The 27,874-nt window shown below is 42.8% G+C and overlaps 1 protein-coding gene across 3 annotated transcripts in view; it reads left to right on the top strand.

Annotated features, from left to right (window-relative positions):
- JAKMIP2 (janus kinase and microtubule interacting protein 2) overlaps positions 1-27,874 on the top strand; it is a 42,364-nt gene that overhangs the window by 7,902 nt on the left and 6,588 nt on the right. For all 3 annotated transcript variants that reach the window (XM_071814579.1, XM_065848958.2, XM_065848961.2), the window contains exons 2-18: positions 3,754-4,023; positions 6,930-7,427; positions 9,325-9,534; positions 10,430-10,528; positions 12,421-12,567; positions 13,898-14,038; positions 14,828-14,884; positions 16,631-16,750; positions 17,221-17,349; positions 18,296-18,379; positions 18,722-18,784; positions 20,862-20,960; positions 23,657-23,755; positions 24,093-24,146; positions 25,014-25,079; positions 25,923-25,991; positions 27,667-27,744. In XM_071814579.1, the coding sequence (XP_071670680.1) occupies positions 3,895-4,023; positions 6,930-7,427; positions 9,325-9,534; positions 10,430-10,528; positions 12,421-12,567; positions 13,898-14,038; positions 14,828-14,884; positions 16,631-16,750; positions 17,221-17,349; positions 18,296-18,379; positions 18,722-18,784; positions 20,862-20,960; positions 23,657-23,755; positions 24,093-24,146; positions 25,014-25,079; positions 25,923-25,991; positions 27,667-27,744 (2,142 nt within the window). In that variant the 5' untranslated portion in view covers positions 3,754-3,894. The remainder of the gene's footprint in view (positions 1-3,753; positions 4,024-6,929; positions 7,428-9,324; positions 9,535-10,429; positions 10,529-12,420; positions 12,568-13,897; positions 14,039-14,827; positions 14,885-16,630; positions 16,751-17,220; positions 17,350-18,295; positions 18,380-18,721; positions 18,785-20,861; positions 20,961-23,656; positions 23,756-24,092; positions 24,147-25,013; positions 25,080-25,922; positions 25,992-27,666; positions 27,745-27,874) is intronic.

Genomic DNA, 27,874 nt, shown 5'->3' with positions numbered 1-27,874 from the left:
CACAAAATGCATTTACAAAAACATCCTTTTAGTAAAGTAGGAATAGGTCTGGAACAATGCTCGAAGTACAAAACCACTGAAGTGGTTTTTTAGACCTCTGTCCTGCAATGAACTGGGCAGGCTGGTGCAGTTCATCCTTTTCCTGACAGTCCTGCCAGTCTTAAATAGTGTGTTTAATTAGTGTCCGTGTCTCATTCTGAAAACTCTCAGTTCTGGAAAACTTCCACTCCCCTTCAGGGTAGGGAAGGATTTTTTTGTATTTTCACTGGGGGTCTGCTCCCCCCCGGCCAGGGCGGCGAGTTCCTCCCCAGCCCGTGGGGCCGCGGCGGGACGCGAGCTGGGCAGCGCGGCTGCTGTCTGCTAAGGTTGTTTTCTCTATGCTGTGAAAGCTGCTCTGCCGAACAACTACAGCTTTGGTAAATACATCTGCACAACATTCACAGGTGGTGTGAACTGAAGCAACCCTTTTGCTACAGTTTTCAACCGTTAATTAGAACTTGGTTTGATGGAATTGCTTGATTTTGATACGGCCGTTTCATTTTTAAGTGTGGCATAGCGTATAAAGCAGAACAGTATTCTTGACAGTGCTGCATTGATTTTGCAACAGCAGCTCAATTTAACAAGACATTTTCGATATTTTCAAAACAGAAATATCAAAGTTTCCATCTGTTTTCTGTTAGACAGGGAAATTCTTAATTTTCAGGATTTTCTACACTACTTAATTTATGAATTTTTTTAAACCAGCTCTAGATTTTGAGACTGTATAGAAATCTACTCAGATGTGACCCCCTTCCTTCCCTCCTCCCACCCTGCAGGACTTTCTGAGTTTTTTCGTGCTGAGAAGGGAAGAGATTTAGAAATTGCACAGAGCGGATTTGTCTTACAGTGTTAATCATGATCTGCTCTAGAATTTCATGCCTTCAGACTCAGTAGGGTCAGTACAATCTCATGGGCAGATGCAGCCCTCTGGTTATAGAGTCATATTGTGAACTTATGGGGTTCCGTGAAGGTCGTGGTCTGTTGTGCAGATCGTTGTTGTTTCTTCAGTGATCGTGCTGGGGTCTTTGGCAGGACGAAGAAGTAAATGATGCTGACCAAGAAACTAAAGCATAGTGCTGTTCGATTTGGAAACACACAAGCCTCATGTTTCTCATTACTTTTAGCATGTCAGTAAATATTCTGATGACAGTGGACTTCTATGTGGCTTTTTCATGCATGAATACATGCTTGCCTCTTGGTCAACATTTTGTGTTCCAAATTCTAGCCTAATCTGTGCTGAGCATAACTTGTCTCCTTGTTTATTGTACCCATGCCATTGCCCGCATCTAAATTATTGCTTCCAAAAGTGATTAAGAATACCTCCTATCTAAAAGGAGCTATCACGCATTGAAGAACTGCTCAGTTTTTGGGCATGTGCAGGGGTATACGGGTGACTCATCCTCTTTGGCCCTCACAGTAGCCGGGTGCACTTTCTCATCAGTCGGGAATACGTTTCTACCTCCCATGGACCACAGGCCCCTGAGAAGTCCTGGGAGAAGGGCACTTGCCATCAAGTTGTTTGTGCTTGAGACACATTGACCATTGAGAGGTGCTGAGGAGGCACAGTTAGTGGCTGCTGTGCTTGCTCTCAGTTGTACAAACAGCATTCTGGGGAATGTAGTCTGCAGGTTGCAAGTGACTTTTCTGTATCAGACTGAGGATTAAGCTGCTGTTATTATGCAATGTCCTGATGGTGTCATTGTAGCGCTTTGGAGAAGAACAGGGAGGAGTGATGGGCTGCAAGAAATGCTGTACCTTCAAATGAGGGTTTGGTCAGGTTCACTGAAACAGCCTCAGAATTCCCTCTTGGGTTAAAACACGGGGAAATGAAGTTCCATTCTTTCCCTTCCTCCTACTGATGCATGCAACTTTTTGTTGAATTAAACAGACTTTTATATTTGGAGGTATCTTTGCTTCTATTTGAGCACAGGAGATTATGATTCTGTTTGTTTTGTACTTGAAGTAAGTAGAAAATGAAAATGAATGTGCAGGCTCACAGTGATGCAGAAAATCTTGCCTGGAATCTGGCATCAGAGCACTGATCAGTGCTCCTGCGAAGCTTCACCGCTGTCGCTGTGCTGGGCACTGTCCCTTTCTCTGCGTTTTTCAGCACTTGGGCCATCTCCAAACAGGGAAACTACATCTTTTCCAACATTGCAAACCAGATCTCCAAACATTCTCTTTGCTAGCAGCCACAGATGGGAATAATAATGCTATCAAATAAAAGTGAATATAGGGATGATGATGGTGTTTGTCTAATGTCCACATTTTTATTTGGTGCAGTTACCAACCAGACGTTAAAACCCCAGTGGCTGTATTATGATGTGATATTGCCATTCCTTGTGTCAGCTGTAAACTAGGATTTTATCCTCCGAAAGGCGCAGGCATTCATGTCTCCCTCTGTGGCAGACTGTAAGATACTACACCCTAAAAATAAATCCCTGTGATTAACGTTTTGCGTTGCCTGTGCCTTAGATTTAGTGGTGAGTATTTTGCCTTATTCTATAGCTAGAAAGCACAATTTATTTGGAAGCTCCGTAGCCTTGAAGGCTTTCTGGAATTACGAACAGAATGGTCCAGTTGGCAGGAACCTGCAGTGACCGCCTCGTCCAGCCGCCTGGCCCCTTCAGGGCTGACCGAAAGGTAAAGCGGGGTATTAGGGACGCTGTCCAAATCCTCCTGACCGCTGACAGGCCCGGGCAGCACCCGCCTCTCCAGGAAGCCTGTCCAGGGTTTGGCCGCCCTCTCAGTAAGGAAATGTTCCTAATGTCAGGTCTGAACCCTCCCTGGTGCAGCTCGCTTTGTTCTCGCGCTGTGGGTGTGGGTACCATTGTGTTGATGTGAGACAGGTGGGTTCCTGGGAGCAGTATTTCACCAGTTTTCAAGAAAAGAGGGAAGAGCTTATGCATCTGTGACACATCTCTCTTCTTTTTTGTCAGCCCTTGGTTTGATTATATCTGCTCTAACCCAACCCTGGTTTTGGTGATCTGGGAAAGAGTGCTATCTACCAGACAGAGGTGGAAACTTACTAATGTAAAAATTGTTTTTCTGTAGTGTACACCTGTCCTAAGATTTTGCATCCATAAAACTTATTCCACACATCGATTATACTGGGTGGTGTAAGAAAATGGCTGAAAAATCACCCTTGTACTTATTGGTCTGGTTGTGGAGCAATACCCTAAATAACTGAGTAAATCTCTTGTTGGATCTAAGGGTAAAAATTCTGTGCAGGAGGTAGGTTTTTTTTCTCTGATTTCTATGGTGTAACTGACATCTGTGACTTCGGGACAACTGTTCTGTGGCTACACCACTGCAAATCATCTTGGCATTCCCAGAGGCATTTTTAGACAGCTGCCAAATCCTTCTATTAAAGCAAAATTTGGAAAAAAAAGCTTAAAGACTGCAAGGCTTTGATTAAGTGACCTGTCCTTTCTAGTCCTGTACTTTCAACAGCACTAATCCTTATGGTAAACAAGCTCCTGTCTTCATTGCATGGTGCCACTTTCTGAGGACGTTAGAAGGGACTATTTGGAATCGTCACTAGTACACCGGACTTGCATACAGAAGCCTGGTGGTGCTGCCATCTCCCTTGCAGGTTTTCAGATAAAGACCGTGGTCTGTGGAGAAGTGAGCTATCTCTTGTGTTCTGTAACCATGTCAACTGTCGTGCTGCAGTGTCCCCTGACAAATGATAGTGCGTCTTATTTCTTGCAGGGCTTCCAAAGCATCAGAGTCCAGGACCTCAAGGAATGTCACACAGTGGGTGCTGAACTAACTGGCACTGAAAGGAGCAGGAAAACATGGCAGTCCATATTTGAAATAACTGAACAGGTGGACTCTCACTGGTAAGAAACCATGTCAAAAAAAGGACGTAGCAAGGGCGAAAAGCCTGAGGCCCTGATCGTTGCCCTACAGGCTGCCAATGAGGAACTCAGGACCAAGCTGACAGACATTCAAATTGAGCTGCATCAGGAGAAATCTAAGGTAAGTGAGGACCTCATTTTAAATAACAGTGTCTGAGCTGAAGGAGAGAAACATGGGAAAAACAGTATCACAGAAATCAACAGGTGCAACACAACTCCTTCCTAGAGCAGTGATCTGATTCTTTCCCCACATACAACAGTTTCTCGCTGTGGATAACCTGTTGCTTCTGTGGAAAAGACTCGTTTTTGCTGAGGGACAAGTTTAAGAAGCCTATGGTCTTCAAATGGAGCAGTATGTCTTTTGTAACATCTTTGGCCATATTCCAATTAGTGGGTTTCATCCTATCCACTCAATGTTTAGAAATTTTGTAGTGTTGCTGTTTTTTGAATGGCTGATACTTGATAAAGATGTGCCCTTATTTCAAAGTCGAGTGAAGTATTCCTTAAATATGTAGCATGACCAGCCTTGTCAGCCCTTGTAATCCATCTGCTGTGCAGTGTATTGTGTACGCTGGGGTATGTATGCATTGTTTAAAGCTTGTTCAGGTACCAACGGTCTGCTGGGTTACAGTCTTGGGTATGTGAAGTTAGTCTAAACCCAGCTGAATGTCATGCATGTAGGTTATAGCCGTGGCCATATAGTACAGACGTACCTGTGAAGGTTTGAGGTGCTTCCCATATACTTCAGAAGCCTTTGGTGCAACCTCAGGGCTGCATGCTGCAGCTTCAGCTCTTGCCTACATTTTTGGCTGAACTTTTCACTCTTTCTTGAATTGTCTGTGCTAGGGCAGCCCTTGCAAAACACATAATATCTCCTTTCACTGCTACAGCTTTTGTGACTGGTGAAAAGACTGAGTGTTGTTTTACACCTACTGCACCTATACCCTGCCTGCATTCTATTAAAATCCTTGCAAGCAACATCAGTTTTCCCACAGGTGGTACTGAAGCGGCTTTGCAAGGAAGTGTACTTCTTGCTCTCCACTGTGTTGCTCCCCCTTCATTTAGAGATGCTTCTAGCGGCAAGCACAATATGCCTGTGTTTTATAGTCAGAGTACAGCTTTTGTGCAATAAACCCTTGTATGGTAAGTGCTAAAATTCCCTGCATGGGGGTGAGATTAAGGCTGTCTTCAGGTTTAGCAGTGTGTTCTTTATGAGCAGTGAAGATAACAAATGTCGGTTTAATAGCTCCTGGTGAACTCGTATGAAGCGGACGGGAAGCGGTGCTGGCTGCAGCCTGGCAGCCCCTGTCTGCACTCTGGTTGGCAGCCGCCTTTTCAAGGGATGGTGCCTAGTGATGTTTTTCCAAATGAAGTATAATTGAAGTCCATCAACGTGACTCTTTTATTCCTTTTCAGATAAGCATATATACTGGGCAAAAAACCCCAGGGTGACTTGCATCTAGCTTCAAAACCTGAATAACCACAGATCCTTCGGCCTCTAAGAGGTCTTTTTCATAATCTATTTCTTTTAGGGATGGATGTTCATGCCAGTATCTCAACGTTAATCACACTGGTAATCTCAGACAGCTCTTAGTCAGTGTAGTGGAAGTTGGCTGATATAATTTAGGAGAAGCTAAATGAAGGCAAGAACAGACAGTTCTGTGTTATCTGTTGTTCTGAGAATTTCTAGGGGCGTTCTACCTTCACCTGCCAGTGAAGTTTATAGTCATTAATTTGCAACCTTTTAAAAGAGATGAGATTTGCAATCTGCAACAAAGCAGACATCATCAATCCTTCAGACTCATTCTGCATCCTTTTCCTTCACAAATGGCTGATGACAGCAAGAATGTGTTTTGGTTCTTTTGTCTTCCCTGCAAGCTTTGGCATTCGTGTGTTGCACACAGGCAAGGCTTTAGTTGTTCTCTTAAGAAGCCACAGGCTGGCTGCCAGAAAACGGATGGCACAGGGAGCTTCTGCGATGCTTTCCCCTGTGCTCTGAGGCTTGCTGCTTTTGTTACCACTGCAGCTATGGAATTCCAATAAGGAAGTTGCCGGTGCAGATTTTTGTTACTGGACATGGCTTCACAGACGGCCCAACATAGCGAGAGTTACAAAAGTAGGCAAGTCTTGAAAACAACACCAAAAAAGCTAATCTGAAATATATTTAAATGTGCTTGAGTAACACCAGAATTGGGAAGGGGAGCAGAACATGAACAACATTATGAAATTGTTTATGCACTTCAGTACCTCTTGGGATACCCATCTGTAGGTGCTCTTGTCCGTTCCTGTAACTAAATCAGACCGAGTGCTCAGTTATTAAAGCAATTATCATCATGAAGTAGTGGGGGTATAAAGCCTACAGAAGATCACACTTCTGATGGGTTGCTCTATAACTTTGATTCCAAAGCTATGGACAAAGAACTTCAAAAACGGTTGTTAACTGAGAGTAGCAAAGGACATATTTTAAGTAAAGCTAGCTGTTCTGTAAGCATAATAACCAGTGAAGCGTGCCTTTCTGTAGATATGTGTCTAAGAAGTGACTACAAATGCCCATTAAAGCTGAATGTATGGGTAAGAACATCTGTAAAAGATGAAATATTTCCTGGACTTTCAGACTTGCACTTTACCTCCGTTGGAATCATACAGAGGCAAACACTTCTCTCACATCTGATTGACTGCCCATAGTTGTGAAGGCTGTAGGAACCTTGCTATTTCTGAGCCCTCTAATTTTCCAGTGAATTTGACTGACATTGGCTGATGGGTTAAAAAGTTATTAGACAAATGCACAGTGTCACTGCATGAGGCAAGACACCTGGAGAAGACAGGGTTGTTTTGCCTTGAGTAAAGACAGTGTAAAATCTATTTGGATGCTCCAGGAATTGGCCCACATCCTGTTGTAGGAGGGCGGAGGTTCATCTAGGGTCTGCAGCGGGGTCTTCCTTAATTTGATATGGCTATGTGTCTGGGTGGGCTTCTTTTGATCACGTTGTGTTGGTAGCAGGTGACTTGCGTTTTATCTCAATGCAGGTTGCTAAACTTGAACGAGAGAAGACTCAAGAAACGAAGCGTATCCGTGAGGTGGAGCAGCGCAAGCAGACCGTGCAGATCACAGAACTAAAAGCCAAACTTCATGAGGAGAAAATGAAGGAGCTACAGGCTGTGAGGGAGAACCTCATCAAACAGCATGAGCAGGAGGTGACGCGGATGGTGAAAGTCCGAGACAGTGAAATCCAGCGCCTGAAGTCAGCGCTGTGCGCGCTGCGGGACGGGAGCAGCGATAAAGTGAGGACAGCACTGACTATTGAGGCCCGTGAAGAGGCCAGAAAACAGTTTGACTCCGAGCGCCTTAAGCTTCTGCAGGAAATAACTGAGCTGAAGTCTGCCAAAAAGCAAGTAGATGAGGCCCTTAACAACATGATCCAGGCTGATAAGATCAAGGCAGGGGATCTTCGAAGTGAGCATCAGTCCCACCAGGAAGCCATTTCCAAGATCAAATGGGAGAGTGAAAGGGATATTCGCCGCCTGGTCAGTAACAAAAACTGTTCATGTGTTCTCTTATGCTGTAGTGGGCTTGCTTCTTGTGCCTTTTAGCTTTTTGTGAGTAACAGAGCCCTGTAATGCACCTGAGTTTGCAAAAATATCACAAAGTTCTCAGTCACTTCGCAGTGGTAAATAGCTCATGGTGAGTGGGGCAGAGCAACCACTGTGATGGCAGCTAACACCTTGAAGTACGCGGGTGGTCGGCCTAGCCTGAGAGGACGTGGCTGGCTGGAATGCTGATACGTGTGCAATAGAAAGTGCTAGAAAAAGCGTGTTTGGATCTGCACCTGCAGTTTGTTAGCTTCTCTAGCCCTTGTGACGGTATCCTAAGCACAGCAGACCGTGGCAGGAGGGGAGGTGTCTGTTGGTTCGATATTGGCCTAGCCTTTAGTAATTACTGTGGAAAATTAATAAGACGAGACCCATACTAGCAATGGTGCAAGTTGTCACGTTTACCTGTCATCCAGGGAACTGGACCCACTTGCAACAGTGGAAAGTTTGGCTTGAAAACTGGAATTCAAGATTTGGCAGTAAACTACAAGAGATGTTGATTTAAACTGTCAGGAATGACCTTTCTTTGTTTCCCCCGCAGTTCAGCGTCTGTGTACTGGAGGTGTATTCTGGTGTTGCCAAAACGCTCAGTAATATAGTATAGGATTCTTCCTATCTGCCTTCTGACTTTTGAACCTTCTGGTCACTTTGTTCCCCAGTTGCAGTTCTGTGTAGCCATGAGGACAAACTGCTTTTTTTCTCATCTGAAATTGAGAATCTCTGTTTGGGATTTTAATATAAAAAGAAAGTGTAGTGAAATTCGCGATGAAACGGAGCCATTTAGTAACATTAAGATCAACTCATGTTCCATCTGTGTATTGTACGACTTTACGTTTAGCAACAATGAAAGTCTTTTTGAAGGCTATTTACTCACATAAAAACCTTGAACAAGTCCAGAGTTACTGTTACATGGCTTACACAAGTGGTTTTCAAATCCATTATATTGCTCTCAGAGTGACATCTAGTTAGTGAAGGTCAGAATCTAACCCTCCTCATTGGAAAAATAGTTTGCAGAAAGCTGCAAGACCAGAAAGTGTCTTTGGCAGCTGTGGACGAAATTTAACATAGACACCATTTTTGTTTTCAGGGCATGATTCGTATTATTCCCACATAATAGTACTTTTATGTTGGCAGAGCGATTTGCAAATTCCCATTCACCAGATTTTCTTGAGCTCAATGATGTTAGCAGCTTTGTATCAATTTTTATGATTGCAAGGCTGATCTTATCCTAAGTTTTAACCTAAAATCATTCTTAAAGTTGTTGTGAGGTCAAATAAGAGGCACTTCTTTTTGTATTGAATAGTCATGGGATATTAGGCAGAAATGAAGTAACAACAAAATGAATAGCCTCGAGTTTGTACTCAGTAGAAGATTAATAACATGGCAATCAGCGTTAAGAAATACTGGGTCTGCACAGTTCTTCTGTTCGTGAGAACCAGACCATAACCTCTACTGTCGCAGCTAATGTAGCAACGTTTACATGAGCAGGAGCCAGTCTAAACTTTCCAGCGTTTGTTGGAGTTCATTTTTTTTGTTAGCATGAATTAACTGACCAGAATACAGTATGAAAGCCTGAACTCTTTAGCCAATTATCGATTAACACGTTACACCATGCACAGTTCCTGGGCTTCACTCTGTGTAACGCTGGTGAATCTGCTACTGTGCCAATGTACGGTTACGGCTGAAACCTCGAAGTGTATCGTTTTACAAGCTTGGTGCAGTATGATATAGCAGGTTTAAGCGGTGAACACCGCTATTAAATGATACACTACTGGCGTGGAGAAGGCTGAAATGCCATTGCCTTTACACAGTGTGTGTTTCTCTTATTCAGATGGACGAGATCAAGGCTAAAGACAGGATCATATTTTCCTTGGAGAAAGAACTGGAGACACAGACGGGCTATGTGCAGAAGCTGCAGCTGCAGAAGGAGGCTCTGGACGAACAGCTCTTCTTGGTGAAGGAGGCAGAGTGTAACATGAGCAGTCCCAAGAGAGAGATCCCAGGAAGGGCTGGAGATGGCTCAGAGCACTGCAGCAGCCCTGTACGCATTTTACTGGCCCCTGCAAAACAGAAACGTGGCTGTGTTTCTCTTGCCTTAGTATTTTCTCAGGCCCTGGGAAAACATTCCCATTATTGTTAACTACAGAGAAGTTAAGTCCATAGATTCTTCAGAGAGAATGCTAGTGGGCCAAAGCTTTGTAAGGCTGTTTCCTCAGTTGCTCTATTTACAGACATAAAACAGCTGAAATATTTAGTGCCCTTTAGAAAGAAGCATTCCACGAACATACCTATCTGAATAGCCTACATCCTCAAAACAGACAGGATTGGGAAGACGGGCAGGGAGAGGGCTTGGAGGGGGAATCCAGGAGACTTGTAGGAGATCCTCCTCTTTCTGTCCTGTTCTCCACATATACAGCCCTCGCTGTCATTCACAGAACATGCAACTCACTGGTTGTGTGATTAAGTCTATGGTTTACACAACAGACGTGCACACATACAGATATATTTACACATATACAAGTGAGGAATAAGGAGGTAAATGCAATTGATACTGAAAGGGATGTCTGTACTTTTTCACCTGACAAGATGGTTCAGCAAATAGAAGCAATGTTTAGGAAAAGGCGATAAAAATTACAGTCTTTTCTCTTTTTGCTTTTTCTTCCTCATCATAAAAAAAATATCGACATCTGTTTCGTTGTTTTCTCTTTATTTTTTTAAACAGCTGAACATTTTCACTTAAAGTATCCCCCAAACCAGACACTTTCTTTCCCCCCAATACACATTTGCCAGCATGTTCCATACTGTAAAAATCCATAAATATAATTTGTTGATGATGACAGCTTAAGTTGAGTAATATGTGTTTTTTGAGGATTCTTTTCCCAAGCACGTATTTTGAAAAGAATCAGTAACTGTATTTTGTTGTTGCCAATGAACAGGACTTGCGCAGAAACCAGAAGAGGATAGCAGAGCTGAATGCCACAATCCGCAAGCTGGAAGACAGAAACACGTTGCTTGTTGATGAACGAAATGAATTGGTGTGTGAACTTTGCACTATCGGACGGAGGAGGTCAGGAGCCATAGGGAAGGGCAGCGAGGGGAGGATCCAAAGATGACAGCCAGGGATGGCTGAGCCTTGTTTTGTCTGTCTGGCTACGTCACTCAGGAGGCCAAGGATGATTTTTTTTTATTTTATCCTAGACAGTAATTTCATTGAAGTTAAATGAGTACAAAATCACAATGGAAGTTGAGGCAGAGAAACTCGTAGGTTCTGTATGAATGCTTATGTACCCTCAACCTCTTGAGCATACAACAGTGTATGGTGAGACTTGCCTTGCAAATGAAATAATGTCTGTAGTCCGATATTTGACCAGGTGGAGAACAGTTAAGTATTTGGTCTAGGGAGAAAGGACAATGGTGAGTTGATCCCCTTATGTGATACCCGTGTGTTGAAGTCAGCACCCTGGCCTTCTAACCTCTCCATATTTCTATATCTGTGATTAAGGATGAGGTGGTGAAATTCAACTCTTGAATTTTTAGATTTTTTTTAATTCCTGAGCTAGGAGTCCTAATGCATTCCTTTGGTATCAGCTTAGCTGACTTGGATCTCCACAATGTTCTTTATGTAATATTTGCAAAATAACGTCTTATCAAGATTTCAGATTACAGATATGTTCTTGTGTCTTACTTCAGTTATGAAAAGCTCTCGACCCCCGAATTTCTGTGATACTGAATAGCCTGGAGTCTGATGAGTCAGCTTGATTGGCTATTGCATGTCATTAAACATTCAGCCTGTTTTTTCACAAGGAACAAAAATTAAAGTGCTTCTTGCACAACATGATCACAATGAACACATTTTGTTAAATGTGGCCCCGAGTACTGCTGGAAGTACCATACACAGTAAGGTACGTTCAGAGTAGCAACAGCTAACTTCATTCTTAGGGTAGGACAGACGGTTGTTTTGCCCACAACTCTGCTCATCGAACATGCACCCTTTTCCTAGCTGCTCCCTCTTTTCTGTTAGCAGAAGGGATCTTCATGTGCTTGCCAACCTGCTTCAGACAAAATCTTTAGGTTAGTTTAAATAGCCTAGTAAGATGTTGTGATGATGTGGGCAAACGTGGGTAACTGTCCTCAACAGCTCCAGAAAATTCTCGTAGTCCTTTCCTCAGCAGAACTGTAAGGGGCAGGAGCCTCCCAGTGACAAACAGTAATGCAGAACTGGGACAGAGCCTTTGTTGGGCAGGTCACCTGGGCACAGATACGATGTCTTTCTGCAGCTGCATGCCATCTTCCTTGTCCTCCCTTAGAAGAAGAAATTATGTCTATAAACCACTCAGTATTACTGGGTGGAACTAATTTTTCAGAGGAAGAGACCTTGTTTAAAATTCTAATTGAACCAAGACTGAAACTTCAAGCATTGCCCTAAGATACCTTCCCACCTTATGGGATTTTTTAAAATGTTATTTGATTTGTTGATCAAAACAAAGTTGATTGTGCATGTGCACGAGTATTTCACTGTGTGCCGTTAAAAAACAGACTTACAACTATGTTGTTATTGCTGTGATACAGACTGAGTAGGTACCTATGCAAATCTGTCTTTCTACAAGAAAATCAGTGGGTTTCTTGCAGATAAAGCACAGGTCAGTTTGGACTTCTGTAGCAGGTTTGCAGTCACCTGTGTATTGGGTCATCTCTATGTCTGAGTTTTCCCATAGATAAAGCCATCTTTTGGAAACAGATGTAGAATTATGCTTTGAGATGTATAAAGTAAGTTACTGAGCTGTAAGCATCAGTTACAGTAGATCACTGCGGCATTTTACTGGGACAGTAGTTCAACAGGGAAGTAACAAAAATACTTCTAAAAAAGGGAGAAAAAATAGCTTTTATTTTGATTATTTACAAGTATTAATTGCTTTAATCAATCCAGTTGAAGCGTGTCCGAGAAGCTGAAAAGCAATGTAAACCTCTTCTGGAAAAGAACAAGTGCCTCACGAAGAGAAATGATGAACTTATGCAGTCTTTGCAGCGCATGGAAGATAAACTCAAAGCAATCACTAAAGAAAATATAGAAATGGTTGGTACTGAAGAGCAAAATGAGGATTACTGTATCATCTGTGTCTGTTATGGTGGCCACATTTGCATAGTGTATGCATGTATTTACATAGAGAAAAAGTGTAGTATATAGTGTGTAATACTACTGATAAGATGCTTAGGTCTTATATTAGGTCTTGCATACTATAGCATTGTGTATACACGTGCATTTTATTTAAGTGAATACTCAATCAGTCTTTTATACTATCCCAAAAATGAGAATATTGAGTTTCAATAGTTTTTAAAAAGAAAAAAAAAAAAAAGAAAAAGAAAAAAAGTAGTTGTATCGTGGGGTCATATCCCACTGTGCTGTTTTGCATCTGAAACTCAGAAAGGAAGCTATTAAGAGCAATATTTTCAGCCATCATGATGTTCATCTTTGAATGTACATGTTGGTGTTAGAGCTGATGATGGCAGAGTTCTGGTCTGCCACTAAGCGCATGCAGTCTTTCTGTAAAACATGCATGATAGGTGGATATGGGAAAGGGAGGATGGTGGTGTTACAAATTTGTCTAGGGTTATAGATTTCACATATCGGGGCTATATGGAGTGTGGTCAAAGCAGTTACGTCTGTATATCCTTCAAATGGAATTGCGCTGAGTATCAGTCAGAATACGGTCTCTACACATGTACTGATGTTGCTTTGGCGTTAATAAAAAAGAAGGTGGAAGTTCCGGGTTGCCAGACGTAAGCTGGCAGGCTGAGAACACTGTAGTAGCTGCTGTCCTCATCTTGAGCAGGCTGACTGTTCTGCAGTGCATGCAGCTTTCCTGCTGGTTAGGGTGAGATGATCGGATTTCCTTTCTTCTAGAAAAAAAGGCTGTAGTGTTACAAGGTTAATCTGCTTTAAGACTCTGCAATTCATCCATGCCCAGAAGAACAATAAACTTATTGCAGGTGCCATGGGTCAGAATTATCATAGAATCAATAAAAACATGGCATTCTGGGAGCAGATCCTATTTGGGTACTCACGGGGCAGGTAGAGAGTTCAACTATATCTGCCACATGTTGGGGCATCTTGGTGCATGGCAATGGAAGAACTATGGTAAATGACCATCAAGGGCTGCTGTAGAGGCTGTATTGCCATACGATAAGTAAATAGATAAAGCTTTGTTCTGGTTGATGAACCCAGCCTTGCTGTGCTGCTTTGTTGTTAAGAAGTGCTGGTGGGTATTAATACAATTATAAAAATGGGGTAGCTGAAGTGTATTTAAAGGGCTTGAATGAAAGGTAATGTCTAGTTTTTAACTGAACTATGGTCTTTTTGTCTTTTAGTTGCTGGATCTTATTTTATCTATTTCTTCTTACCACAGAGAGAAAAAATGACATCACATCCTCCACTAAAGAAATTAAGATCTCTCAATGACCTGGATCAGGCTAATGAGGAACAAGAAACTGAATTCTTAAAGCTTCAGGTCATAGAACAACAGAACATAATTGATGAGTTAACACGGGTATGTCCAGAACACCAGGAAATTAGGAATGATTCCTACGTACAGTTCACCGCTGATAACATTTTTTCCTATAATTAGAGGTCTGAGGGTTAATATCTTATTTTTAACACCTGCAAATTTGTAGACATAGGTGTGTATGGGTGAAGTTTAACTGACTTTCTAGTGGGGTATCAAATCCTACGACTCAAAAATATAACAAGAGGCAGGCACACAGTGAGATATGTAGTGGACAAGCGTGTACTGCAAGACAATGGTTCACTAGTTCCTTTGTCATTTAACACTGACAATCCCTTTTTCAGCTGACTTTGCGTTGTAATGTTGAGGGGAAGGATAAAGAGACTCTAAAACAGGCTGTTGCCTCTTCTAAGACGTCATTGCTAAGAGTGGTGAGATCAACACTACCACCATTTAATGGCTTTGAGGCAGAAGCAGCATCTCCTCCGCAGGGAAGGCAGATGACCTCTCATACAAAGCCCAAACCAGTCCCCTGCCACAGGCCTCCCAGTGATTTTTGACAGGAAGTCCATCAGCACCTGTTGTTTGACAGCCTGTCAAGGTGACTGTGTAACAAGGGGTTTTTCAGGTATCCTATCCTCCCTTCAAGTGGTTTTCAGCTGACGCATGTACAGGTTTGGATATGAATCCTCCCTTCCACCTGGAATCAGATTCCTGTTTGAATGTACTAACAGAAAGTCAGTGGAAGCCAAATGGTTTGTTTCCTCTGTAGATTTGGCCTTCTATAGCTGCAAACAAAAGGAGAGAGAGGAACTTCTAAATCTTCTTTTCCAGGACAGGGAGAAACTCATCCGTCGCAGAAAGCATAAAAGGAGCTCAAAACCAATTAAGGTAAGAGGAAAAGTCATTTTCAGCTTATATAAAAATATTAGAGTAGGCTCTGTAGGAAAACATACTTTAGCAATCTGATTAAAGAGAGCTTTGTGGATTATAACAATCTGCTTTAGTGGATGGGTTTATAAACACCTTAGTTACTTAGAGAGAACTTTTTAAGTCCACTTGGAAGTTCAGTTAAGGGTGCATAGCTATTTTATTTTCAGCAAAATGGGGCTTCCTCTACCTCTGGAATAGTAATAATCTTCCTTCCATCTAGTTTCTATAAATATTGGTCTCAAGGTCTTTTATGCTAAGATGTATTTACATTTCCAAAGACCTTACCTTCTGCTGTCTATTTTTCACAGCATGTATGGGCTAAAACAAAATCCTTGTGCTTCTTTGTTCTTCAAGTGGAAGTGTCTTCCTGGGAAACTGCGCGTCATTCTCTCCTGTTCAGTTCCATGGGACTTTGGCCACCCCTTGTATTACCCTGAATGGGGTCCAGTCTAAAGTTGGTATAATTTATAACAATTCTAGAGCTGAGTAGTCAGCAGTAGTTCAAGTAGCTCTTTTATCAGCTAGATATGAAGAAGAATGACTTTGCAACAGCCACATCTCACCTCTAGAAAGCAGAAATACTGTGTAGGAAACAGGACTTGGTTGCTCTTTGTCCTTCAAGGACACCCCTTAGCACATCAGCCATGTGTGAAAGTAATGCAATGCTCTCCTACAACACAGAGAATTTCACACCAGTACATCCTAGATGTGTCATCACATTGTTTCTATATGGGTTCTGAAGCAATACACAGCAGACATAACTAGGAGACAAGGACTAAAAAGTATTTTCATCAGTTGACTTTATTTCTAAACCAGAGATTATAACATGGAAGAATATGGCTATTGTCTTCATTTGGAAAAATAATGAACAAAAAAAATGTAATATGTGCAAAAGATTATTGGCATCTTTGGTACTTGTTTTTAGTGTGATTCAATTTCTAGGTTTAGAAGGTTGTAACCAGTCAGCAGAAGTGAAAAATGTTGCAAACCAGAAGTGCATCTTAAATGCTCATCCATCAGTTTGTCTGCCTTCATAGGACATGGCTCAGAGTTTTAATTTGATTTAATTCAGCTACTGAGATTGGAGATAGTGAGGTGTCAGACATAAAAGCCAACTGTGTAGAGTGAGCAATCTCCTACAACATGCGGCAGTTACTATAGTACTGAAAGATGTGCCAGATAAAAGTTCTTCACACTAAGTTTTGTGTTAGTGTAGATTTCACTCACTCCAACAACACTATCAGTGAGAGAAGCACTGGGATATTAAAGGAATCAGCAGTGTCTGTGAGAAAAGAAGGAAATGCACACATTTCCAACTCTTTATGGTGTTATCTTTGCACATCAGTTTGTGTGTTGATAGGTGTCTTCTAAACAGCTTTGGGTTAATAATTCTTCCTGCAAGGGCCGAGACTTTTCCTTGAGCATGTTCCTGCTCTCATGTTTTCCAATTTTTAGACTGAGCCAGATCCTGCACTCAGAAAAATTAATCAGCAAACTCATTTTCCACCAGCACAACACCTAATCTTCCATATGGTTCCCTTTGGGTTTATTTGGAGAGGGTAATTTCAGGAGTAGCCCACTGCGCTTTTTTTGCCTTTTTTAAGTGACTCTCAATGCAATTTTGAACTAACCTTTCCCTCTCCATCAGAAACTCATGCTACCTGTTTCCAAGGAGATTCAGAAAACATGTTTTCCCTTTTTTAGAGACATGTTGTGGATACATTTTTTGGTTATGATGATGATTCCATGGACTCTGAAACATCCTCTGTGGCCTCCTACAGAACAGACAGAACGCCAGCAACCCCAGATGATGATCTGGATGAGGTGAGATCCGACTCTTTCCACAGGCAAAGACAGGTTCTCAGGAGACACGGATTTCCAAAGCAAGTGGCCAGGTTTTCAAAAAGACTTAGTTTTTTGTAGTGCATATTGAATTGTAAGTTCTTCATTGAGTTTGGCCTTGATTTTGATTACCGATATACTGGAATGTTAAGTGGTTCTTCAAAATCCGGTCCATAAAGTCTACAGCTATGACTTCAATGCAATCTGAAATGATTTTGTTTCCTCTCCACCTTCAAGAAAATAAAGCTATCACATTTATTTTAGCCTGAAGGCGTAAACGCTGTATAACTTCTACGTTCTTACTACTTCATCTCACAGCAAGCTCACAAAAAAAATCATTTGAATCAAGACTTGTAAACCAGCTGTTGTGCTTAACAGATCACCCTTGCATTCTTTGCTGTAGCAGTGCTCGAGCGTCTGGGTGCTCAGATGCGTCCTTTCCTATCCTTCAGGGTTTAGCAGCGGAAGAGTCAGAGCTGCGGTTTCGACAGCTGACAAAGGAGTACCAGGCCTTGCAGAGAGCGTACGCACTGCTGCAGGAGCAGACAGGAGGCATCATAGATGCTGAGAGAGAAGCCAAGGTCAGTATTTGTGTAAGAGTAAAAGCATTTCATTGCTATCAGGATATACAACCCCCCCGAAGTGCCATACAAGGGAACAGTTACATATAACATACATACAGCTGAGAGATGTCCATTTCACTCATTTGCTGAGTACATTTAAAGAGAGTGACAAGAATGGACACAATCAGTCCATTTACAAGGGGCTGTCCTCCGCCTGAACCTGAAAACTCTGCGGTTAGGCAGGCATGCCAAAACAGTTCTGCAGTTTAGCACAGGATCGCAAGGGTTTTCTCTGAAGTGGTTGGATTTTAGAGGTAAATGGACATCTGTGGGTTTTCACAAAGACACATTGCACCAACTTTAGGAATATTCACCTGAATGTTTCTTACAGGGAAATGCAAGTAATATTGAAATTTGAATTTGATGCAGACTACAGTAAACTTTCCAAGGTGAAAAATATTGTCCCTCTAATAAAATCATAGGCCCATTCAGGCCGGAAGAGACCTCAGGCAGTCTCCAGCCCAAACTCCTGCTCAAAGCCGTGTCAGCCGGGAGATCACACCAGATTTTTTAGCGCTTTGTTGAGTCAGCTCTTCAAGATGCCCCAGGCGGTCATAACTGCTTGTCTCCACCATCTTTTTGCCACTCCCATCTACTGAGCACTTTTCTTCGATTCAGAGGCTGCCGCTTGCTAGGGTCTTTGAGCAAAACCTGTCACTCCGAATACCTGAGTTTCTGTTTTGCTACTCCCATGCAATTCCTGGTATTGTTTTGGCTTGGGTGGGGAGGGGCTGGTATACTACTCTGTTCCCCTTTGTGTGCCAGTCTCAGGGGTGGCACGAAAAATTGCTGGTTACTTAGTCAGCGGAAGCAACAGCATAAATCCAGAGTCTGCTGTGTTTGGATTTCTTTTAATGCTACTCACATTGCTGTTACTGTTTAATGCTGTGCTTGACTTCAACAGGCTCAGGAGCAGCTCCAAGCTGAAGTCCAGAGATATAAAGCCAAAATAGAAGATCTGGAGAAAACTTTGGCACAGAAAGGGCAGGTGAGCACTTCTTGTGTATTTTCTTTTCCTGTTTTGGATTTTACCCGCTCCACAATTGATTTTACCCAGCACAATTTCAGTACCTGCTCCACTTACAGAATACCCAGCACAATTTCAGTATAGACTTCCATGAGACGGAATGTCACTGTTCAGGAAACAGGCAAGCCTGTCAGGCTCAGAAGCCTCGCTACAGCTTGGTAGACTAATATGGTGTTATTCTGTAAATGACAGTTCGTTCCTGTAGGATTTTAAAGCCTGGATATTGCGGCTCCAGTTTTCAGTAATGCGTGCACAACCTCGTGGAGTTTGATTATTCTGTAATAGGACTGTTTCATCCAACAGGACTCACACTGGGTGGAAGACAAACAGCTTTTTATTAAGAGGAACCAAGAGCTTTTAGACAAGGTATGTTCCCAACTTGTGTGTGCTCATTCTGAAGGGTAATCTGGATCCTACAATACACTTTTTGGATGTGAAATCTGGTGATTATATATGTTGGATAAGGATAGAACAGCATAGTTTAATATGGACAGGATAACAGTTGGAGGGACAAACCCTATACAGTTCTGCTTAAGCACTGTTGCTGCTGGCAGTTGCTGATGCACCAACTCTGCTGGTGAGTTCCAGCCTGAGAGCTGGGAGCTCTACTCGTTGTTCTGGCTCTGAGGCACAGACCTTTGTGTTCCAGTAGCGTTGCACTGAAGAGGCTACTGCTGCTGCACTGGCAGGATGCACTGTCTTAGCTTCTGGGTGTGAAACAGCAGTAGAAAGGCAGTTACCCTCTAACACCAGGACTCATACTCCTAGTCCCTGTGCATTCTGTATATTTTTAAGGGCTTAAAGTCATATCTAGGTCCAGTGGCACTGGTACTCTCAGTCCCTTGGTACATTTAAGAATATCACCTCTTTGTGGGTGTATATGTATATTTGCATGTATGCATACATTTTTAATCATGGAACGTAGGGATACCTCAACATGGCTTGCATATCACCAAGAATAACAGCAGCGGCCATACCTATGACTGCATCAGCAAGAGGCCGTAGTTCCCAGCATCAGCTCTCCTGCCGTCTTTCACCTCCCCAGATGAGGTTTCTTAGCCTGGATTTCTCCTCTTCCATAAACACATCTAATAAGTCTCCATCCCTGCGCCATCTTTTCCCATCCAGACAAACCGAGCCATGAGGACTTGACCTCAGTTTTACTGTGTTCCCTCACTGTCCTTTTCTGGGCCCTACTCAGACAACCCAGCTGCAAAATACACATCCTGGCACTGGCTGGAGACTTGCAGAAGAGAACAGGCTGAGGAGCTAGTGCTGGAGTTGTCCACAACAAGTAAGACATAGACAATTATAGCTGCACTCAACTCTGTGGCCTCCAAGATAAGAGGGACATGGACTTGCTGGAGAGAGTCCAGAGCAAGCCTTGAAGACACTCAGAGGCTGGAGCACCTCTGCTGTGGAGGCAGGCTGAGAGTTGGGGTTGTGCAGCCTGGAGAAGAAAAGGCTCCGAGGAGACCTAAGAGCAACTCCCAGTACCTAAAGGGGACCTACAAGAAAGATGGAGAAGGACTTTTTACAAGGGCCTGTAGTGATAGGACAAGGGGTAGTGGCTTTAAATTGAAAGAGGAGAAATTTAGATCAGATATAAGGAAGAAGTTCTTCACCATGAAGGTGGTGAGGCTCTGGAACAGGGTGCCCAGAGAAGCTGTGAGTGCCCCATCCCTGGAAGTGTTCAAGACCAAGTTGGACAGGGCTTTGAGCAACCTGGTGTAGTAGAAAGTGTCCCTGCCCATGGCAGGGAGTTTGGACTAGATGATCTTTAAGGTCCCTTCCAGCCCAAACCATTATATGATTCTGGCCAGTGAGTGGTATTTAAATCTTATCTGCTAATTGACAGAACTACTTGTGTGGTGATGCTGTCCATGCAGTTCACAGAAGCTCTTGCTTGTGGGTTGACTGCTTGGGTAAAACTGCCTCCACAAAGACAGCTCTCCCTGCATGTCATCTGTGCTTCATGTACTGCACACCGAGAATATGATCTAGCCCAAGTTCTTCTCCAAGGCAGGTGCAGCTGTTTGTGTCTCATTCCTGACAGACATTTATCCAACCAGTTCCCAGAGTCCTCCAACAATGATGTCTCCACATCCTTCCCCAGACAATCTATTCCGGTACTGTACCATGACAGCAGTGTGTTTAGTAGCTAACACTGATGAATCTAATCACTAATCTGATACTTCTGTAGAGTTGATTTCCCCTCTGATCTTCACAAGGATTGGATTCTTTTAGGAAAACCTCCAGCCTAAGCGTTGATGAGCAGAAGTTCACCTGTAAACTAAAGATTCACTGAGGTAAAACAGCAAGCAGCAAATCACCTCCAGAATTGGGATTTTGTGCTGCCCATGCTACCTCGACTACTACTCAGCAAATATTCGATGTTTCTTGTAGCAGTCACACAGATTCTGAATTTACATATTTTTATTAGATAGAGAAACTGGAAGCAGAAAACAACCGTCTGCAACAGGAGCTGCAGGATGCCCGAGACCAGAATGAGCTGCTGGAGTTCCGCAACCTGGAGCTTGAGGTGATGGATCAGCTAGTTACAATAGAGCTGTACCAAACTAAACTAGTGCACTTGTACTGGACACCAACTCTAATCAAGGGTTTACACCAGCATTGTAGTCTTATAACAGAGTAGCAGATCAGGCCCAGCACTTTTAATTGCAAGCTGAAGGATGTCAGCTCTAATATCCTGGAAATAGTAAGCTCCGTGCTTGACTGGTTCATATCTCTCTGAGCTAGGTGTCCAGAGTGCATAGATAAGCTTAGCTGATTAATATCAGCATGGCTCTTAGTTACTACACCTGCAGATATTTTTTTTTCTAGTACTTTGAAGCAGTCTGTTGTCAACATGCTTTGTTCTTCTTGCTGGCATGGAGTCTACTAAAATCAACAGAAATTTATTATGTGCAAATCAACCAAATAAGCAAGGCTTAAACCCTATCGTCATGTACTTTGCTCGGGGCTGCATCCTGGTTCACAGCTAAGATGGCTTCTGAGAACAGGCATCCAGGTTTGGGTGTGGTGGGTTTTGGTTTTGTTAGGGTTTTTTTTGTGGGGGAGGTGTGTGTGTGTGTCTGTCTGCTTTTTGTTGTTTTTCATGAACCTGAGCAGGTCTTGGAAGAGAAAGAAATGTTGAGTGTACTTTTATCTCTAATAGCCGAAGAGTAGAGTGTTCCTCTAAGAAGTCAGATAATGCAGGTACAGTTCCCTCTTCAGGGTCTTCGAAGCCCTGGTTCCCCTGTGATAGTCTTACTGCTAATCTGTAAGCTGCACTGGCTTTGGTTTTTTCCCCTCTTGCAGCAAGGGTGATGAGGCAAGAGTTCACGTTTTATTTGAGAGGGCTGCTGTGGGAAGCGCACCTCTCTAGCCCTGTGCTTGAAGGACCGGAAATGCATGAAGTTTAATTCAGCAATGATCAATGAAATTGCATAAGCAGTTGTAAGAGAAAGTATCAGACCCAGGGCTGTTGTCTTCCGGTACGGTACCTATGGGGGTGGAAGGGTTGTACCTCATCCCCCTTGACCAAACAAATCTCGAATTAGTTTGTCTGTGGGGAGTTGGCTGTGAGAGGAGAGGGGGACTGTCCTACCCACACCAGTCTGTACTGGGTGGTTGGAGCACCCTCTTCAGAGGAGAAACGTGCCTGTCAGCTCCTGTGGCAGAGGGAGCTGATACCAGGCCTGTCACGGCCGTGGGGCGCTCGGGCTCCGCTGGGGACGTCCGTGGATCCGTGGGGCCGCCGGGCTGGACTGTGCTGGGGCCGGCAGTGCCGGGGCTGCCCCTGGGTTGTGAGTACCCCAGGGTGGCTTGGTACAGAGCCAGGGTGCCCGAGGAGCACAGGCTCCCTGGATGAGGGTTTGGAATGGTTTCCCTGCTGTTGATTCCTGAGGCACGGTTAGATTTAATCTCTCTGTACTTCAGTTTCCTGTCACTGTGGTGGGGGTAAGAGACATTTTATGCAGGTGAATGTGGTCTTGCTCTTACAGCCTTTATCGTCATTTTTGCCAGTGCTGGCATGTATGAAAAGCCAACAGTGCCTGCCTGTGTGTGTATAGTACTTAGCCTGGAGCTGTCCTAATTTGTGTCTGGAGGCCCTAGCACAGTGAATAGCGGCAGCCTATCTACCCACTTGCAAGCACTGTCACTTTTGCAGGCACTGGACACAGTCCCTGTTGAGCAGCTCTCCTCATGACCTGTGTTAGGTAAGAAAGGTCCCTCAGCTGACACTGGAGGTTGATGGAGGAGCTCCAGAAGCCTCTACAGGCAGCCAGGGGACTGGGCTGGACTTCGATCTCCCTCTTCTCAGACTGTCCCTAGTTCCACATTCTCGTGATGAGCATCAACTGACAAAAACTTCCACCTGGTCTTTTCTCCAGTATAAGCTGGTTTATTTCTCAGTTGTTCTTTTTGGTTGCTGTCCAAGGCATTATGTACTTGCCATTCAGAGCTTGTAGGTAACACAGAGGCTTTCCTGGCCCTCGTGAATCAGTGCTGTGGCAGATTTGCCCCCTATTTATAGAACTTTTCCACAGTTTTCCCTGACAGCTGTGTTTCCATAAGACATGGAACTGGATGATCAAGTGAATTACACGTTCATCAACCAAAAATTTATTTGAACATGAAATTCATCACTTCTGTGCTTCCCTGAATACCTGAAAGGGATGAGAAATAACATCTTCAAATTTTTATTTTTGTGTTTGGTCCTTTAAAACTGGACGAATATTTGTAGGTTTTATGCAGTGAAGGTGTATAAATAGCTAAGTTAATCAACTTTTTTTAGCTTACTGCTTTCCACAGATGCTAGAACATACAACATACCAGGATGAGCAAATGTGTAATCTGAGCATCCTAACAGTGTTAAGTCAAATACCTGTTTCTAAAGGGAGTATTTACAACAATATATAGCTGTTCAGCGCTTCATTAAGCAAATCACTTGAGTTTTAGCCAGGTGACAGCCTTTCCACAAACAATTTGCAAATTGTCATAATTCATGAAAAAAATAATCTCCTGAAAAATATTTAGCTGGGGTTTAGGACCCTATCCGATTTGGCACACTGTTTTTCAGACTAGGTCTAAATGTTTCTTTCTTTGACTTGTAAAACGAACAGCTTGGCTTTGTGAAGGATGGTATAAACAGCAGCTATGGCATTTAATGAGTTCTGTGTGATTCTCCTTCATTCTAATATGTTCTCTGGCATTTTTTCAATTTATTTTCAGGAAAGGGAGAGACGGTCTCCACCATTTAATCTCCAGATTCATCCGTTCTCAGATGGTGTGAGTGCTCTACAAATCTACTGCATGAAGGAAGGGGTTAAGGTAGGTCAGTTTTATAAGGTAGCACTTCTGACTATAGCAGTGGCAGATGCTGCCCATATAACCCGTTACATTAATCTCTGCTAATAACTCCACTAAACTTTTAGCATTTAAATGCGCTCTAAATGCAGGAGTGTGTGATGACTGACATAATTGAACTGGACTCATAATTTTTGCCATAATGATAAAACCTGGCTCAAAGGCAACTGAAATAAGTGTGAGATGCATCTCTGTGGGATATAACAAAGTGGTTGGTTTCAACATTGTTCGTAGGAATTACGAATATTGCAGTTGTGATAAAATGTGCCTACCATGCCTTTACCTTATTCTCTATTTGCAGGATGTCAGCATCCCAGACCTCATAAAGCAGTTAGATATCCTAGGTGATAATGGGGTAAGTTAAAGTGGGAGATATTTTCCATTTACAAGCTGCACTTTGTACAGTAGTGTAAGTGAAATCTATAATTATCACAACTGTTGCCTAAGATACTTGTTAAATTATGTAATATCAGAAGAATTCATTTAAGGAGTATTTATTTCCATAAATTAAGGATTTGTGAGATTTAAATGGTAAGAGAACTAGTAATAAGGTAGTAGCTTTAACATCTGGTTTAGCAGACTGCGAAGAATGTCCAGAGTCCACTGATACCTGGAACTGGGCCTGACTGCACTCCAGTCATTCAGGAAAGCACGTTAATTTGTTTGGCACTGCGAGCCAGCCACATCCTCATCAGTACTAGGATTCCTCTGCAAACAGTTTCACAAGTAGGCAAGAATTATCACATCCCCTGTGGCTTTCTACGTGGGCATTCCTGCCCGCTCTTGTTATCCATGTAAAAGAGATCATCCTGTATCTCTCTGGTCAACATCAGGTATGTTTTAAGAAAGTGTATAAGACATAAAAATAAAGGATCATGATTGTCTATTCATGTGCTTGTGTAAATCAGCATTATTTTTACAAAAGCTTTAATGGAAATCAAGCTTTGTAAAACTAGCATGAAGACACAAATGGGTCTAATTTTAATTTACATTTCTCATAAGACGCAATGGAATTAAAACATATAGTTAGTCTGTATCATGCAGAAAGGCAAAAGCAGTGTTCTTTTTAATACATTAACAGACTCTGAATGTTTCAATGGGAATAGGATACCCAGTACTACAGGGATCCCCTTAAAACTGTAGGCGTAGCCTGTAGCCTTGATTGTCTCTATTCATGCAGGAAACTGCTGCCAATTTTCTTCTTCCCTCTTCCTCTTCACAGAATTTAAGAAATGAAGAACAAGTAGCCATAATTCAGGCTTCCACTGTATTGTCCTTGGCAGAAAAGGTAAATTGTGTGCTTGCTTTTTCTCATGTGTTATCTAAGACCTCATCTAACACTGAATATTTTCTGCTCTGTTGCTGTCAATATTGTCAAACTTTCTAGTCTAGGAAGTGATTCCCAGATAAAGTAAACTCTGCCAGCACAGTCCCACATACCTTACTGAAGCAGCAAAAATGCCAACCTTGCTGGCCCAAGCTATGAGGTCAAAGCAACTGCAGATACAAAAAGCATGTCAAATGAAACTTACAATTATAGATAGAATAAGAAACCATCAGACTTGTAAGCCATAATTAGTTATAGCATGGGATTTCTAGTCTTGAGATTTCCAAAGCTTCTGAAGGGACCTGTATGAAAAACTTCCACTGGAAGTATGTATCTAAGTTCCTTGTTTGGGAAATGAAAAAGAAAGTGAGAGTGGGCTAAAATTGCTTTCTGTGGCTCAAATACAGCACACAATTTTGACAACATAGGAGCTTCCAAGGATTCTACTCAACAATTCCTCCTATGCGAAGAGAATTGTCACCTACCCAGCTAATCTGTTTTTAAGATGCTAGAGCACCATCGCGGGCCCTTATCCCTGGGATGAAATGGGTTCCCCGTCCACCCAAAGAAGTGTGCTCTTCCATCTTCCAGTGGTCTGGTAATGGTGATCCTCTTGCTGCTTCTCTGTCAAGTGCTACTGGCATTGTGGATGCCCCTGCCACAGGAGAGCAGCCTCAGGATGGGCCCAGAACTAGCAACAGGTTACTAAAAATAGACTAGCAAGATGCTGTAGATATCCGACTTGCCACTATCCGTGTGCCTAGAAAACACAGAAGGTTACAGCTCTCGTTGTCTTCCCTCCAGTGGATCCAGCAGATTGAGGGAGCTGAAGCCGCTCTGCATCAGAAGATGATGGAGCTGGAAAGTGATATGGTAAGCAAACTTTCCTTAATACACATTTTAGGGGGAAGGCACTGAGTGTGTCATATTGATGTGCCAAAAGATAATGAAAAAGGTCTTTTTGCAAATTAAGTATGGAGGCTTTTTCTGATCATTGGTGAATCCATAAAACTGTTACTAGTCTAGTTCATGTGCAATGGCAGAGTAACATAGAAACAGAATTAGTGAAGGTCAAGGAGACACCCCAGAGTTAGTTTTAGGCAGACAACAAAGTCCAAAACAGCTTTTATTCTGGCCGGAAGAGTCCGGCAAATCAACCGACTAGAAACAGGGTTTATACAATTAGTTAGCACTCCGATAACATAAAATACAGGTTGGGATATCAATTGAGGAAATTATTGGGGTGCAGCAAATGAGAATAATGATGATCCACAGTGTGTGTGCTCACACTCACAAGAAACAAAGCCAGAGCTCTCTGACTTCGGGATACTACGGTCGCCTGAGTTCGTGAAGGACATAAATTATCACTCACCCACACGAGGAGGGGAGGCGCTTCCAATCCCCGGAAGTTTCCTTAGACGGCGTCCCCCTCTAAGGGGAGGGCTCATCAGCTTCAGCAGACCTGCAGCTCTGAGAAGACCACACAAAGCGGATCCTCGGTGGGCACTGTTTTATAGCCTGATCAGATCTGGCTGTGGGCGTTCCAGAAGCTTCTCGGCTTCTCCGCATCCCCCCCCCGTCCTAACAGCCCTGGCCAATGGGCTCGCAGGTCTCACAAAAGAGCCATTAGCTGCCCCCTTGAAGGAGAGGGGATGTGCAGGCAACCGCCTCGTGGGTTCCCAGGGCCGGGGGGAAGTGCAACTGCTACAGTGGAGGTTTGGAAACTTTCTCTCTTTCCGTGAGGATGACTGTTTATTAATAAGTGCAGAAAGCTCAAAGGTTGCTCAGTGATTTTCAGAGATGTAAATGACTGCACTCTTTGTCTCGTGAGATTCACAGTCTAAACACCAGATGTATCACATTTCTTCAATACCAGTATGCGGGAAGCTAATGAATTATTGCACTCTTTTCTTTCATTACATTTTAAGCCCATACCATCCTAAATGCAAAACATTCACAGCTGAATGGAAGTTGCTATAGCACTAGTAAAGTTAGTACCTTACCCTAGTTCTAGTTAGTGGAAGTTGAATAGCTGTGGTGGTTTACATTCTGTTCCTACGGTAGCTTTGTACTTGAGTCAATTCAGCCTAAGGTAGCCCGAGAAGTTAAAGCACGGCAGCTGCCTCCAGATAATGTGAATGTGAGTATGCGTGTTTAGTTCCTGTTTATCTCCTTGCACTTTCACACTTCTTCCAAAGTAAGAGGAAGCACAAAAGGAGTTGTCACTGATGACAGAGGGGGTATCTTTAGAAAAATCACACGGAAACCCCTAAATTACCCTGCAGAAATGCCAAGCGATACCACTGAAGTCAAGAAAGAGATGATGGATTTAGTTCTGTGTAGATCAGATGTATTAGCATACAAAAGCACTCCTTAGCTATTTTGCCTTTATTCTATGAGTCAGGTACTATTAACTCTGCAGATTGTCAGTTGAAGACCAGTTTCCCAGTCCCGCCTGTGTCAGATATCTGTAGTTGATTTAATAAAACTTCCCAAAGTATTTTGAGTAACTAATTCAATTTTCTGTCCAAATGATCTTTCATTGTAGGAACAATTTTGCAAAATAAAAGGTTATTTGGAGGAAGAATTAGACTACAGGAAGCAAGCTCTTGACCAAGCATACATGGTATGTACAGAGGAAATTCCGCAGCACATATTGGCACTATGACAGGACACAGACTCCTCTTGGATTAGGAAGAGAGGTTTTTGCTTTTTTATTAGTAAGTTATTTTTAATTTGTTTTTTCCCCCATTCTT

This window comes from Patagioenas fasciata, chromosome 14 (genome assembly GCF_037038585.1).
Source record: "Patagioenas fasciata isolate bPatFas1 chromosome 14, bPatFas1.hap1, whole genome shotgun sequence".
Taxonomy (NCBI): Eukaryota; Metazoa; Chordata; class Aves; order Columbiformes; family Columbidae; genus Patagioenas; species Patagioenas fasciata.
The sequence above is the reverse complement of the archived record's forward strand: the minus strand, read 5'-3'. Positions and strand labels throughout refer to the sequence as shown.